The sequence below is a fragment of the Crocodylus siamensis genome, chromosome 7 (genome assembly GCF_052110815.1).
Source record: "Crocodylus siamensis isolate JL-2025a chromosome 7, ASM5211081v1, whole genome shotgun sequence".
Taxonomy (NCBI): domain Eukaryota; kingdom Metazoa; phylum Chordata; order Crocodylia; family Crocodylidae; genus Crocodylus; species Crocodylus siamensis.
In genome coordinates, this window is record NC_143401.1 from 97365436 (window position 1) to 97381387 (window position 15952).

General features: G+C 55.0%; 1 protein-coding gene across 2 annotated transcripts in view; it reads right to left on the reverse strand.

Moving 5' to 3' along the window:
- Positions 1-15952, reverse strand: part of FBXW4 (F-box and WD repeat domain containing 4) — a 79166-nt gene that overhangs the window by 8665 nt on the left and 54549 nt on the right. For both annotated transcript variants that reach the window (XM_090058316.1, XM_090058315.1), the window contains one exon: positions 10218-10283. In XM_090058316.1, coding sequence (XP_089914442.1) covers positions 10218-10283 — 66 coding nt within the window. The remainder of the gene's footprint in view (positions 1-10217; positions 10284-15952) is intronic.

Genomic DNA, 15952 nt, shown 5'->3' on the forward strand with positions numbered 1-15952 from the left:
AGTCCTGGAGGCAGAGCAGACCGGCAAGGCCCAGACCTCAAGGCTCCTGCCCCACATCCCTTCGCTCGGCTCCCAAGTGCAATAAAGGTGATGGCTGGTTCGGAAAGCCTCTGCCTAGCTCTGCTGTAACCCCAGGTAAAACCTGGACCAGGAACTGGGCTTCAACTGTTCACAGCACTGCCCGTTCACATCTATCCGACCGGATGGGGGGACTGGAAGACCCCGCACCAAAAACCAGGCTGGACTATCAGACACGCCCCGTGAGAACGAGCCCCGGCCCCACAGAGCTTGCGCGGGACCAGACCAGAGCAGGGGAGGGGAGCAGGGCGAGGGGTGGCTCAGCCTTGCAGTCCAGGCACAGGGCAACTGGAAAGAGAAGACCCCGCAAGTCTCACCCAGCAGACCTCACCCCTTACACAGCCCACCCCTCTGCATTAAATCGTCTCTAGAAAGGCTTATAACTAGGGCATTTGTCCTGAGATCACCCTGGGGTTCCCATCCTGCTCTCCATAGGAAGAAGCAGTGGCTTTCCCTCTTCTTTTCAGCAGCCCTTCAGATATTGAAGATGTTACGGCCCCGCTCTCCATCGCCTTGTCTCCCAGCTGATGGGACCTCGTTTTCTCATGGTCTCCTTGGACGCTTTCTCTTCCAAGCCCTTTCTCACGTTGGTCACCCAGCTCTGAACCATCTCCAGCCTCCCCACATCCCTCTAGCACCTTTTTTCATGTCAGCAGCTCTTGCATCCCTGCTGGCCTGGGACCTGTTTCAAATGGGTCCCTGTGGTTTAAAGGCATCCAGTCTCAAAGCCGAAGAGTCAGAGTCTGCAGCAGCCCTAAGAAGCTTTCCCAGGCTTTTCACCAGAGGCCAACGTAACCCATCAGCAGGGCAAAGACGCTAGAGGTGCTCAAGGATTGTGGACCTATGGCAGCCTGTGCCCCCAACCATGCCAGGCTGGGCTCCACTATCCTTATGCGTGCCCCCACAACCATCTCCACCCACACGAGACATCCAGTTCAAAGGTCCTGCTCTGGTGACAATGCCTCATATCAGGTCCTCACCTCTGCATCAGAGCTACTTAAGCAATTCCCCAGCCCCCCCCACCACCACCACCCCAATACACCTGCTGTAAAGTATCAGGAGATCCCTTGGGACTTAATACAGGGGAGTAAGCTGTCAAAAGCTGCACAGGGAAGATGTCCAGGACTCTCTGAACAACTGGGATGGACTTGAACAGCTGGCACAGGGCTGGGCGCACAGCTCACACACAGCCCACTCTTCTACATTAAAGCAGTCTCTAGAAAGGCTTATAACTAGGAACCACCTCTGCAAATTTTGGCTGAAGGACCCCACCCTGCCCAGCCAGTCTGCTGCCTCCAAACCTGACTTGCAAAACAGAGAAGGATGGGGTACCAGGCTGGAAACACTGGATTTGGATAGAAAAGCACCAGCAGTGGTCAAGTTTCTCAACCTAAGCCTTGAAATGACTAAGAAACCTCATCTCATGCTTTCCTCATTTTGCTCCCTGCCTGTTGCCTCTCACTGTAGATCAGAAGGGCTCTGTGGCAGGAGCCACTTTTGCTCCATGTTGTAGGGCACCCGGCAGCAGGACCCGGTCCAGGACGAGGGCCGCTCTAGGACTACAACACAGCCCCAGCCCTTGACTGGTGCACGGGGAAGGGTTAACAATTAATTCAGCTGATGGCTCCATTTCCTCCCCATGTCAAAAATCATCGAATCTTAGAGACGTGGAGCTGGAAGAGACCCCAGAGGTCACAACCCCCTGCCTGAAGCAGAATCATAGTTTCATAGTAGCTGGGGTCAGGAGGGACCTGATCAGATCATCTCACCTGACCCCTTCCCACAGACAGGAATGAATGCTGGGTTCACAAGACCCCAGATAGGTGATCATCCAACCTCCTCTTGAATTTGCCCAAGATAAGGGTGAGGACCACTTCCCTAGGAAGTTGGTTCCAGATTTTGGCCACCCTAACTATAAAAAATTGCCTCCTGATCTCTAATCTAAACCTATTCTCCATCAGCTTATTACCATCACTCCTCATCACCCCAGGTGGTGCTGGGGAGAAAAGGGCTTTACCTATTTGCTGCTGATCTCCCCTGATGAGTCTGTAGGCAGCCACCAGGTCCCCCCTCAGCCTCCTCTTGCCAGGGCTGAACAGGTTCAGGTCCCATCACGTCTCCTCGTAGGGCCTGCCCTGCTGCCCCCTAACCATGCGAGTGGCCTCCTCTGACCCCTCTCCATACTGTCCACATCCCTCCTGAAGTGCGGCGCCCAGAGCTGGACGCAGTCCTCCAGCTGCGGCCTGACCAGTGTTGCATAGACGGGGAGGATCACCTCTCTGGACCAGCTCGAGATGCACCTTCGGATGCATGACAAGGTCTGGCTGGCCTTGCTGGCTGCGGTCTGGCGTTGGCGGCTCATGTTCATCTTGGAGTCAATAATGACTCCAAGATCCCTTTCCGCCTCTGTGCTTTCAAGAGGAGCCCCCCAGCCTGGCTGTGTGCTGCGGATGCCTTCTCCCCAGTTGCAGCACCCTGCATTTGTCTACGTTGAACCCCATCCTATTACCATCTGCCCACTTCTGTAGTCTGCCTAAATCTAGATGCAGCCTCTCTCCCTTCAAGTGTGTCCACCTCGCCCCACATTTTAGTGTCATTGGCAAACTTGGACAGCTGCTTTCCACCCCCTCGTCCAAGTTGCTGATGAAGCTGTTGAACGGTGCGGGCCAAGGACCGAGCCCTGGGGGACCCCACTGCCCACATCTTGCCAGGTTGAGTACGACCTGTCCACCACTACTCTCTGGGTGTGCCCCATCAGCCAATTTTTTACCCATCCAACTGTGTAGGCATCAGTGCTATAATCACTTAATTTATTGATGAGGATGGGATGACAGACAGTGTCAAAGGCCTTCTTAAAGTCTAGAAAGACTACGTCCATGGTGACACCATCATCCAGGGATTTAGTTACTTGGTCACAAAAGGCAACCAGGTTGGTCAGGCAGGACCTGCCTTTGATGAACCCGTGCTGGGTGCCCCCGAGCATAATCTCCCCTGCTGCCCCCCACAGATGTGATCCTTGATGATCCTCTCCAAGATCTTCCCGAGCACCGAGGTGAGGCTTACGGGCCTATAGTCACCTGGGTCCTCCTTCCTCCCTTTCTTAAAAATTGGGACCACATTAGCTAGTTTCCAATCCTTCGGCACGTGGCCAGATGACCACGAATGCTCATACAGCCGGGCCAAGGGCTGCGCAATGACCCCGCCAGCTCCCTCAACACTCTTGGGTGGAGGGCATCCAGACTTGTAGATTTAAAAAAGTCCAGCCCTTCCAGAAGATCCCTAACTACATCTGCACTGACTGAAGGCCTGACAGAGCTATTCTGTCCAAATCAGTCCTGTCCAAACCACCCCAGACAAACCCATCCTCGAAACTTGTAAGATGACCGTGAACCCTGACATGGCACCAGACATCACACCCAAACCTGCCACTGGGCGAGCAGGGGACCATGGTGGCCAACGTCCTATTTTAAAACAGGTTAGGAACATCGGAGCTGCCATGGGCTGGGCCAGACGCAAGTCCATCTTGCCCAGTCTCCAGTGTCACATGGCAGCAGAGAGTGGAGGCTAAAGGGAGAGTGACTAGGGCTGAGCAGGGTTTTCCTCTGTTTCTCTCCCTCTTGTAGCCTCCAGCATTGAGGTCCAGGCAGGTCTGATGCAGAGGCCGTGCCCCTCGCTCCCTGCTCAATAGGGACTGATGCCCCTTTCCTCCAAGCACGTGTCTGACCCCATGTGAATCTGGGGGCCACAAGCTCCCCCTTTAATCTGGGTGAAACAGCACATCCTGGTGCTCGTTGTAAACTGCCGGCCTGCTCATGTCATGAAGTGACCCCCCCGTCCTTGTCTGGTGAGAAACAGGAATGAATCCCTAGGGACTTTCTCTTCTCCACTGAGTATTTTGGAAACCCTTCTCCTGTCCCCACTCCAGCATCTCTTGTCTAAACTGAATGGGTTCTTAATATACACCCAAGAGACCCCAGGCTGAGGCCATGCTCCTGCTGCAGAGGAAGGCAAAACCCCCAGTGCAAACCAGTCTGAGCAGGGGGGAAATCCCTTCCTGTCCCAGTGTAGCATGGGGCTGAGCCTGAGTGCAGAGGCAAGACCCTCCCGGGTTGGTGCAGGAGCACTGGCACAGCCCAGCCTCATCCCCAGCACCCAGCGCCTCTGGAAGAAGCTTAAAAACCCCTAAAACATGGAGCAGAAGCCCAGGGGGACCAGCACAGCCCAGAGCTCACATGCATGGATTAACACAGCCGACCACACCGGAGAGCTGCCAGGGTCCGAGTCTGCCCTGTCCTGCAAAGGACCAGGCCACAGCAGTAGAGAATTAAGAGTCGGAGACGCTCCCGAAGGCGCAGCCCCCGTCCGCCCAGGAGCCTCCCCACTCCTGGCTCGGTGCACACACCTGAGCCCCCCTCTCCCACGCCGGGGCAGGCTTTGTGCAGCCCCACACCTTCCTGGTGCCCTGGGCTAGCTCCCCGCTGACATCAAAGGGGCCCAGCCTTCGACACCTGAAAAGGGGGCAGGGCCCGGGGGGGCCCCAACTAGGTCGAGCCACGCAATGCCGCGTCTTCCCCTCCGCACATTCTTCCCCGCTCGCTCTTTGAAAAGGTGGCAGAGATAAATGGAGGGGAAAAAAGAAAAAGGAAGAAAAGCCACGGCCCCTGTCCACACCACCCCTATTACTCGGGGGGGGGGAACCTTTTGGGAAGGGGGAGGAGGGGAGGGGAAAAAAAAACCCACATGCGCTCAGACACAATGGCTCAAAAGGCTGGCCAGCACACCGGCCCACTTTGTACTGCTAACAAGGGAAAGCTAATTACAGGAAGAGGGAGAAGAGCGACAGATAAAAGGGATACAAAATTTCAACATCTGTTGCCATAAAGGGATCAGAAGTGGGGAAAGGCAAAGTGTCACTTTGGTGTCAGGGACGGCGTAAAGCCGATTTCAAAGGGCTCGGGAGATGGAGGGGACTGGGAGAGAAATTAGAGGGTTCTTAAAAGAAAAAGAGCTGACACAAATGCTTTCAGAAGAAAGGGCTCAGGTATGTGGAGGGGAGCAGGCAGCTGGTTGCAAAGGCTTGCCGTGTACAAGCCCCAAAAGCTGCATGCCCTGGGGGTGCCGAGGGAGGCGTGACAGGTCCAGAGCGTGCGGGACGTGGGGATGGCCCTGCATGCCCCGGGGGTGCCAAGGGCAGCGTGACAGGTCCAGAGCGAGTGGGACGTGAGGATGGCCAAACCAGGTCGGAGGCATGGGACAGCTCCATGGAGAGGGTCGGAGAGCCCAGATTTCTAGCCGGGTTCACAAGCCATCCTGACCCATGCCCCACAGACTTTGCTGCCTGAATGAGCAGGGGCAACACGGATGTAGAGGACGGATCCAGCGCCCAGACCTGCAAGGGGCTGGCAGGGTGTTTCTGCTGTGGGAAGAGAGGGGTTTCTGGGAAGGGGTCTGGAAGAAGAAGGCTCAGAAAGGCAGGTGCAGGCAGCGATGAGCCTACAGAGGTGTGGTGTCCTGCAAAAGATGTCCGTGGGAGCCGGAGAGGCGACAGACCAGACCCCCTCCATCAATCCTCCCAGGCCTGAAGTAGACTCCTCAACCGCCCCAAAGCCTGGTCCAAAGGAGAAGCACCGTGTCTGGAAATGACAGCCCAGTGACTTCTCCCGGCTCTTCCCAGACCTGTGAACAACAGAAGTGACTCCCCAGCTTCTCTAATGGTCAGGGGATTCATCGCCCCTCCCCGTAGCGCGGGACACACAGGATGTGCCAAGCCTTTCGAAACATCTCTGGGACAACAGCAGCAATAGGGTGGGGTTGGAGGCAGGGAGCAGAAAACACTGGTGCCAGGACGGTGCATCTGTGCCCAAGGATGCAGCCTAGAAAAAGGCAGCAACCCTACGCCTCGTGAACGAGCGTCCAGCTCGTGCTCCCGCCAGGGGAACAGCCAGCGGTGGCTGCGGCTGCAATTCCAGCCCTCAGACAGCGCCTGGATGTTACGTGGCCCTTCCACTGCCGCGGGCTCAGGCTTGCAAATGGCACTGGACCAAACGCCCCAAGAGAAGCAGCTGAGCAGGCTCAGGAAACACAAGCTGGTCAGGGAGTTGGTGTTCCCCAAATGTCTTCCCCCAACCTCCGTCCATCCTTTGCACAGGTCAGGAAACTCCTCAGAGGGACAGGTCAAGACGTCAGAGCATGAAGAGCAGCTAGAAGCCTCAGCCATCAACTCCGCCAGCCTGGAACAAAGCTGGTCTGGACACCAGAGGTTATTTGGTGGTAAATCCTTGTGTCGCACGTTCCAGATCCAGAAAGATCCCTGCCCCGAGAGACCAGAAGGCTGTAGAGATGGGGTGTCAAACACGCGGCCCCATAACCTAGCCTCTGTGCTGGCCCATTGACTCGGGTGATGCTGAACTGGTCCCATGTGCAGGATCCGGGACATCGCTGCCCATAGTGCCAGGTCCTGGGCTGCACCACCCATACAGCCTGCTCAGGCCAGGTCCCATATCCACTGGGTCAGCCATGCAGATGGTGGCAGGGGGTCTGTGGGCCCAATCCAGCCCACTGACTGGTCCAACATCACTCATTCAGTCAACATGGTCACGTGAGTTTGGCGCCCCTGCCTTACAGCCAACTGGAGCTTAGCTTTAAAAAAATCATGGCATTGAGCTTTGGAAAACATGGGCAATAAAATGCCCCGGTTGATCCTGGAGACACCCCAGGCCTGGCGGGGTGAGAGGAGGAAGCCCGAAGTGGGCACCAGTGAAAGGGGCGGGTGCCTGCATGCTGCTCTCAGATACAAGCGCCTGGCAGAGCCTGGCCCAGCATTGCTGCATGAAAACACTGCACAGGTGCTGCCATCATTGCCAGAGCCTCTGAGGACTCGTGTTAGCTCCCTGAGCCAGCTGGGGCCAGTCGTGATGGGGCGATGACAGGCACAGACGCTGGGGGAGAACCTCTGGTGCTCCCACGCTTGGCTACAGGTCCTGAGCTCTGCAGACATCCTCCTTGGCTCCAGGCAAGAAAAGGGCTTCCCTGCCCACACTGCACCGGTGTCCAACATCGCCAAGCTCATGCTTTTCAGCTCAGGGGAGCGAGGCCGCTGGGCTCTGGACAGGAGTCCAGTGCCAAACAGGAGGATGCTTCATGCAGAAAGCAAGAGCTGCTGAGATCCCCTATTGCCCTGCCCCACGAACTGCTCCGCTGTGCCATGGCCAGGTTCCCCAGTCATCCTCGCTCTGTGCCCGAGGCCCACTCGGGGCTCTCTGCAGGCCCCCCACCCGGCCACCCCACGGACGGGGCCCGGGAAAGGAAAAGCCATCCAGCGGCACGCTGCATTCCAGCTGTGACAGGTGAAGAGGGAAGAATCGGGCTGACACTCCAGCCACGGCGGTGGACGCCCGTTGGCGAGATTGTCCCCGGCTTTTTGATTTGCCTGTCAGTCAGGCTTTGGCGTTATTGAAAGATCAAACTCCTCCGTGCCTGTTCATTACCTTAATCCTATTTTCTACACAGCTTTATTATCTGTCCGTGCTTCCTCGGGAGAGGAACACCCCCACCCCCACGGCCCATCCACTGGCTCCTGGCATATGCCTCTATTTGAGAGGAACTGGGAGGAGCTCGTGAGCGCAGGAGGTCATGGCACCAGCCCGGGGAGCTTGTCAAAGCTTGTCTCTTGCCCTCAGGGGATTGCACTGGCCCTGTCGCCTCGGCATTCAGCGCCCACGCTCTCTGGCCTCTTCGTCCAGGAGCAGGGCCTGGGGAGAGCTGCTGCGGGGGACACAGGAGATCTCCGAAGGGTTACATCATGAAGCTATGAGGCCAGCAACTTAAAGCTAGCAGCCAGATTCAAAGGGGATGGGACATAGGAAAGGGTCTTCGGTGGCTCTAGAGCTGGGAGTGCGGGGCAAGGCCTCTGCATCAGATCTGCCTGGACCTTAAAGGCTGCAAGGAAGAGAGGAGCAGAAGAAACCCTGCTGGGACCCTGGTCACTCTTCCTTCAGCCTCTGCTCTCTGCCCATATGCCACTGGACCCTGGGCAAGACAGACTGGGTCTGACCCTGCACAGGGCAGCTCCGATGCTCTTATGCCCCTTCCCCATCCCATTCCCCTCATGTTTCTCTTGGAAAGGCCGAGATGGGCAGGCCAGAGGGGCAGAAGCTGGCTCCAGCACGTGGCATCCCCAGCCTCCAACTGCAGCCAGTGCACCTCAGCCACGGCACGAGAGGCCTGCCGATGCCCCAAACGCCAATGCAAGGCCCACCCCAGTCGTCCAGCCCTGTCCCCCCCTCCCCTGTGCTGACAGCGCGCTGCATCCCGAACAGCAGTCCCCCCCACCCCGTCTACAGCCGTGCTGCCCCTCCACAGAGCACGCTAATCATGTAAAGCTGGGCTGCGGTTTGGTAATCCTGTCAGATATTTGCTATTCAGGCATCGGAGCACAAAGGCCCCAGGGCTGACAGCCACAAATTTGTCTTCAGCTGGGATGTGTGTCAGGATTTGACCCCGCGGGCATCCAGATTCCTCCAGTCAGGGGACTGACGCGTGGACCCCCCTCTCCAGCGGCCTCAAGGCCGAGACCATCGGCCTTCTCCGCTCGCAGCCAGAAAGGCCCACGGGTTATCAGACGGAACAATTCATTCCCGACCCCTTCTCGCCCTGGAGCGGGAGCAGAAGCTGCAATGGAGACCAGACCATCCTTTCTGCATGCCCATGAAGCTGTCGGCCAGGGGTGGCCAACCTGTGACATGGGGCCCACAAGTGGCACCGGCTGCCTCTGTGTGGGGCATGTGGCAGACCAGGGAGGGGATGGGAGCAGCAGATAGCATGTCGAGTAGAAAGAAGAGAAGCAAATCAAGTGGGGAGCAGAAACTAGAGCAGCAGATGGGGCAGGGAGTAGAAAGCATAATGCAGAGTAGGCAGGGAGTATAGAGGAGGGAGCAGAATGCAGAGCAGTAGGTGAGGCAGGGGCCACATGTCAGGAAGCAGAAAGCAGAGTAGCAGATAAGGCAGGGAACAGAAAGCAGAGGAGGCAATCAGGTAGGGAGCAAAGAACAGGTCAGAAAGCAAAGCAGCAGATCAGGCAGGGGAAAGAAGCGGCAGACAGGGAGCAGAAAGCAGAGAAGCACATCAGGCATGGAGCACAGAGGAGGAAGCAGAAAGCAGGGCAGCAGATAGGGCAGGGGGTGCACAACAGAAAGCAGGGTGGGGACACACAACTGACACAAGCAGAGCAGCAGAGCAGGCAGGGGCACATGGCAGGGAGCAGAAAGCAGAGCAATAGACCAGGCAGGGGAAATGAGTGGCAGATAGGACAGGGAGCAGAAAGCAGAGAAGCCCATCAGGTGGGGGCACAGAGGAGGGAGCAGAAAGCAGAGCAGGGAGGGGAAAGAGACTGGAGTGGCACGGGGGAGGCTGTAGGGCTGATCTGTGCTGTGCCTGCCCCTGCTACTTTAGGCCTGGATGAGAGCATCTGCACGTGGCCTCTCGGTGCTGGAGAAACACAGGCCAGCGGGAGGAAACCCCGAGGAACCCCCCAACTACGCTCAGCAGCTCGAGGGGACAATCTAGTTTAAAAGAGGAGAAGCCATGAGACCAGGTGCCCCCTGATCCCAGCCAGAAAATAGGATTAAGGTAATGAACCCCCAGGCCCTGGCATTCGCGAGGAAGGTCTGGGCTCCGTGGTCCAGCTATGACTGCCGGGATGAACCTGAGCACCCAGAACAGCTCCCGAGCGCAAGAAAGCTATAGCCACAAAGCACGACCCCCGAGGATTAGGTGGACGCTCCACGGCTTGGGGTATTTAGATGGGATGGGGCAAGAGACAGGAAGAGACTCTCAGGCACGGGGCCCTGCTCTTCCAACACAGAATTACTCCTCGTCCTCTCCTTTGTTCACGCCTCCACATCCAACCCCAGCTGCCAACTTTATCCCCACCCCAGAGCTATCTCCACTCATCCACCACTCGCATTTAGGTCTCCTTCACTGAGTCATGGACAAAAAGGGCAGTTTGGCAGTGATCAAACTGGCAAACCGGATGACAACGATGCAATTACAAGCTGCCTCAGGGGTCTCTTTTTGGGGCAGACACCCCTCCTGCACCCAAACCCAAAGTAGGCCCCGCGGAGACCCGAAGCCGTTCTTACCTCTCCAAGTCCCAGATGCGCAGAGGTGAGGTGTGTCCACAGCAAGCCGTCCCGGTCACGAACGAGCTGTTGAACAAACAGAGAAGGGTCATCACCGCCTGGTCTGGGAGTATGAAGCGCAGTGTTACCTGGAAGACACTGCTCCATAGACACAACACAGCAGGGAGCCAGGGCTGGAAGAGCAGGGGCTGCCGGTCAGAAACGAGTGCACAGGCAGTCATGTGGGAATCCCGCACTGAGCTGCAGTCCTGCAGGTTATGGCTTGAGCAGGTTAGTCCCTCTGGACACGAGCATTAGCACACGGCTCAAAACCTCTCCCCATCAGAGCTGCCACGTGCAGGGTCAGAGTCAGACCCGGGTCCATCCTGCCCAGTCTCCAGTGTCACCCGAGCAGAGCACAGAGGCTGGACAGGAGAGTGACCCGGTCCAAGCAGGGGTTCCCCTCCTTTAAGGCCCAGGCAACTCCGGTGCAGAGGCCGTGCGCCACGCTCCCTGCTCAGTAGCGACTGATGCCCCTTTCCTCCAAGCACATGTCCGACCCAGTATGAACCTGGCTGAGCTCCCAGCTCCCACCGCATCTGGGGGCCACAAGCTCCCCCCTTTCATTCCAAGCTGGGGGGGAAAAAACTTCCTTTGGTTAGTTTTAAACTGCCATCCCACTTGTATCATACAATGACCCCCTGTTCTCATCTGCTGATAGTCAAGAATAAATCCCGAGTGACTTTCTTTTCTCCATTTAGTATTTTGTAAATCTTCTCGTTAATAAAAGGGCTGGCTGGGATGATGTAGTTGGGGCTGGTCCTGCTTTGAGCAGAGGGTTTGGGGGGTTGTTTAGGTGTGACCTCCTGAGGTCCCTCCCAACCCAAATTTTCTATGATTCATGTCCCCCCTCAAATGTCTCTTTTCTAACCTGACCAAGCCTGGCCTCTTCAGCTTCTCCCCATTGGGAAGCCCCTCCATAGCACTCATCTTTGTTGCTCATGGGGAAGAGGACTCCGTGCTGATGGAGAGACCTGGGCCAAGGCTCCTGGCTCCTTTCTACCCAGAAGTCCTGCTTCTTGCCTCACAGTCACACCTAGAACCACCAGCAAAAAGCAGCTGCATGTTCACAGCCTTTCAGAGCTACCTCCTAGACCTCACGTGGATTTGCTCAGGTGCTGCTGGGGTACCAGGTCAGTGGCCCTGCCAGGTGAATGGGCTGCTTGGTCCCAGGAGCCCCCCTCACCTCACCAGCCCCGAGTCTTTCGCTGGGACAGGACTACCTGCTCAAAGTGACGGTGAGACGAGGCCCACCAGCACTCCAAGCTCCATGCAAAGGCCATTAAATGTACAACTGAGAATGTGGCTCGAATGATGAGAAAGCAGGAACAGGAGCACAGGATATAAGCTACTTCTGAGGGTGCCAAGCAACCCACGGCCCCCTGAGCAGATCTAGGGAGCCAGTGGGTGCTGCCCAGTGAAACTCCACCAAGGGAAAGGAAGACAGACCCGCAATCACCCCAGCTCCCCTGGCCAGCACCTGCCTCCAGGTCTGGTATGTGCAGTTTGGCCAAGGCCAGGAGAGGGTTGAGCAGAAGGTCCTAGGACTTTGCAAGGCTATGGCTGGAGTGTGCATAAATTAAAGAGTGCAAGGAAAGCTGCAGCCAGGACCTCAACACGAGGTTCTTGGGGAGGTGGCAGAAGGGGTGCGGACTGGCACACAAGGTGGGCACGTACCTGGGTCAGTGATGTAAGGCCCAACCCTGAGCTTCAAGCTGCAGGAGATCCATTGTGTTGAGATACCCCACCAAGGTCACTCTCACCCAGATCCTCATCCTCCATCTGGGATAAAGCCACAGAGTGACCAGCAGCTGGGAAGGTGAACGCCCCGAATAGGGACATGCTCAAGGCCTATGAAAGGTCTACAAGGTGACCACAGGGCTGGCAAGCAGCCTGATGCCGCTGCTGTCACCCAGGTCATTTTAACTTAGGAAGTGGCATTTGAGAGCTTGTGTTTGAAGCATGGCCCGGCACAAGCTGGGGGTTTCTACCCAGCCCCCACCGCCCCCCACCCTGCCATTCAGCAGGGAGAAAGGAGGCGACAACAGGCCCGTCAGCTGGAGCTGCACAAAGGAGCCGCATTGACCACTCAGCCCCCAATTTCACGAGTAGCGTTTTCACCACTGAAGTCTGGAAGTACAAAGCAAGGTGTTGGGTTGTGCCCCCCGCCCCCCAACTTCCACGTAATCCATTAATAACTAGTAAAGCCAATTACTGTGGTTAGAAACATAATAGCAGCCGAGGAACCAGTCAAGCAGGCAATTGGGGTCTTAGGATTTTTTTCCTTTTTTTCCTTTTTTTTTTTTTTTTTTTTTTTTTAAATAAAACCCAAGAAGAGAAAGCCCAGGAAGAGAAAGCCCCATTCCTGAGCCCTCCCCCACTTCCCGCAGAAGGTATGCAGCCAGCCCCTTTGACTGCTGCCACAGGTCTCAATTAGCATGGAGGTAAGTCAATAGGCAGACAGAGGGGGGAGGAACAGGGAACTCTAATCCCCATGCACTGGTGATCCCCACCGCGGGCACCATCTGTGCTCCTCTTGCCCCAGCTCTTAGTCAACCTGCACTGTGCTGTGGCCTCATGAAGCTTTATCTAATGCATTTCCCCCTGGGTGCAGAAAGAGGCCTACCCAGCACCCACCAGGTCCCTTGGCAGTGTCCCCTGCCATGGTAGTGGTGTGCCAGGGGAGATTCGCCTGCTCAGAGGGGTTGCTAGTGTCTGGAGGGACATCAGTTCCCCACACACACGCACCCACAGTTATGGCCCACGTGTGACAGCCAGATCTTTCCTGCAAGCTGCAGTAAGGCAAAACCCAGCTCTGCCAGGGGGCACAGGAATTGGGGCACCTTTGCAACTAAAGATGAGGGAGACACCTTTTCCTTCTTCCTGCAGAGAGGAGGATGCGGCCAAATGGCTTGAAGTTGCAGCAAAAGAGGTTTAAATTGGAGATCAGGAAATACTGCTTCACTGTCAGAGCAGGGAGACTGTGGGACAGATGCCAGGGAAGGGGGGTACTCTCCATCACCGGAGGGTTCAAGAAAAGGATGGGCAACCACTGGTGGGGGATGATCTAGGCACAGCGATGCCTGTGCTCTGCTGTAGGCATTTCCCAGGCCTCTGGGCTATGCTGGCTGCTGCATGGGGCCAGGAGGGAATTATGACCCCTCTTCCCCCTTCTGCTACCAATGTCGGGGGGGTTAAAGCACATTAAAGTGCACATGTAGATGCCAATAATATGGCTGCTGGAGGTCCCTTCCAGCCCCACTGCTCTGGAATATGATAAGATGTCAACAGGCCCAGGGCAGTGTAGACTACAGGAGGCTTTAAATTGTTTAAGGATAGGAGAGAACAGCATTGCTTTGATTTGCTTGACTATAGTTTGGCTAAGAGAAGAACAGGAAAAGGAAATGCTCAGGTGAGCATCTGCCACAAGGTGCGAAGCACTTTAGAAAAGTTAAAAAAGATGGATTGAAAAAGCAAGGGTAAACGTTGGAAGGTCTCCTTGAGCACATCTAGTGCTCTGGTGACAGACAAAGCTCATTTTAGATGAGATAAAGCTTATATAGGGAATGCAAATAGGCAGATGAATATTAATAGAAGCTTTTTAATATTGTAGCCAAGCAGCAGAGCATAAAAACCAGGTCCACTGGGACTTTTCCTCTTCCGTCTTGAACTCTGTTGCTTGCCAAATCACCCACTCTCAAGCATAGCTGGTTAGCACCCTACAGCAACTTCATTTCTGAAACCTAGGTAAGATGATCAGCAACCTGTGCTTTGCTGATGGCATGGATCTGATATCAGGGATATCTGAAGAGCTTCAAGAACTTTCTTTGTCTGCCTGTGTCCTTAGACCACCACAGCTATAACCAACGTGACAGAAATGCTAGACAACTGCAAAGAACTATGGAAATCAGCACTGAGAAAAGCAAAATGATGACAACCTCCAAGATCAACACCAGCAACGTTGATGTGAAAATCAGCAATGAAAAACTGAAAGAAGAACAAGTTTTAAGTACCTGGGAGCCACCAGCACAGAAGACTTCACATCTGAAAAGGAAGTCAAGACCAGAATAGGCACTGCCACCAGCCAGCTAACAAAGCTAAAAAGCTGGACGAGCAGCAATATTACACCAAAGGCGCTGCGGTCATGTCTAGGACACTTTATGGCTATGAGGCATGGATGTTTCATAGGAAGATTTAGAGAACAGAACTGAGGCATTTGAAACACGCTGCTTTAGGAGATGGCTGTGTGTCTCTTACACTGAGCACCAGACCAAGGAGTCTGTCGAGCAGCAAATCAGTCAAGAAATTGGAACCTATGAACCACGGTTGGAGGTGGTGCAACAAAGGAAGCTGCAGTGGTTTGGACACATTGCAAGAAGCCCGGACTCCCTTGCCAACACCATAATGCACAGCTCAGTGGAGGGAAACAGAAAAAGAGGTAACCCAAGAAGAGCTGAGGAACCAATATTAAGGACTAGACAAAGCTTCAGCTGGCAGAGTGCACAAAGCTAGCCAACCAGGGCAGAGTGGAGGAAGGTTGTTACAGCATCTAAGGTGCCCCAACACTCGCAGTGGCCTTGGGACTGACTTGAGGTATGAAGGTCCTGTCCCCAACAGGTTGGCCACCTGTTAGATGCTTTTTAAGACCTTAGGACTTAGCAACTTGAAGATTAAATTGCCTTCAAATATTAATAAGATCACTACGTCTTGAGATAAATGTGCATTTTATGTATTTTAGTCATCTGCTTCATGCGCCTTATCTGTACTGTTTAGTCTTTCGTATCTTTTCTGTGTTTTGTCACAGAAAGCACTATTAAAAATTGGTTATTCTTACGTTGGAAGTATTTCATTCTGGTGGGACGGGCTCTTTGAACCTTTCTCGGTTCTCAGAATCCATCTAGGGGTCAGAGGGAGGGACGGTTGAAGGCCAGAGAGCAAAGGGAGCTCATGCAGACTCAATAGCTGCAGGTCAGAAGGCAACAAGCCGAAGGGCTGGAGTGACTTGGCACAGAGTGGGCTCCAGTCCTGAGACCTCTTCATCTGGCCCGTCTGCCTGGAGCAGAATCAGTGCTGGGGAAGGAGTCACATGGTGGTCAATGAAATATAACACGGGTAAAGGTAATATGACACACGCTGGACTGGAAAAAAACAATTCCAAGACTTTAAATCAACTGTATGAACTTGGTGGCCCTCACATGCACCTCAGTGAAGAGCTTCACAGTCAAGAGAGAGCATTTGGAGGTACAGGGAATGAGGTGGGAATTTGTAGCGTCTGCGGTGAGGCTTTATCTGGAAACCACGCACCAGGGTGATGACTCTGCTTCGAGCAGATATAGCAGCAATGAAGGTCATTCAGAGAAGGACAGTGAGGCTGGAAAAACTCTTCTGGAAGTAGATTGTAAAGAATTAGGATTGGGAGGAACCTCAGGTCACATCTAGTCCAACCTCCTGCTCAAACCAGGACCAGCCCCAACTACATCATCCCAGCCAAGTCTACCCGGGTCTTAAACACCTCCAAGGATGGAGACCCTACCACCTCTCTGGGTAACCTGCTCCAGTGCTTCACCACTGTCCCAGTGAGACTGTTTTCCCTACTATCCAACCCCAACTTCCCTTGCTGCAGCCTGAGCCCATTGCTCCTTGTCCTGTCGTCTGCCCCCACTGAGACCAGCCCAGCTCCAGCCTCTTTGCAGCCC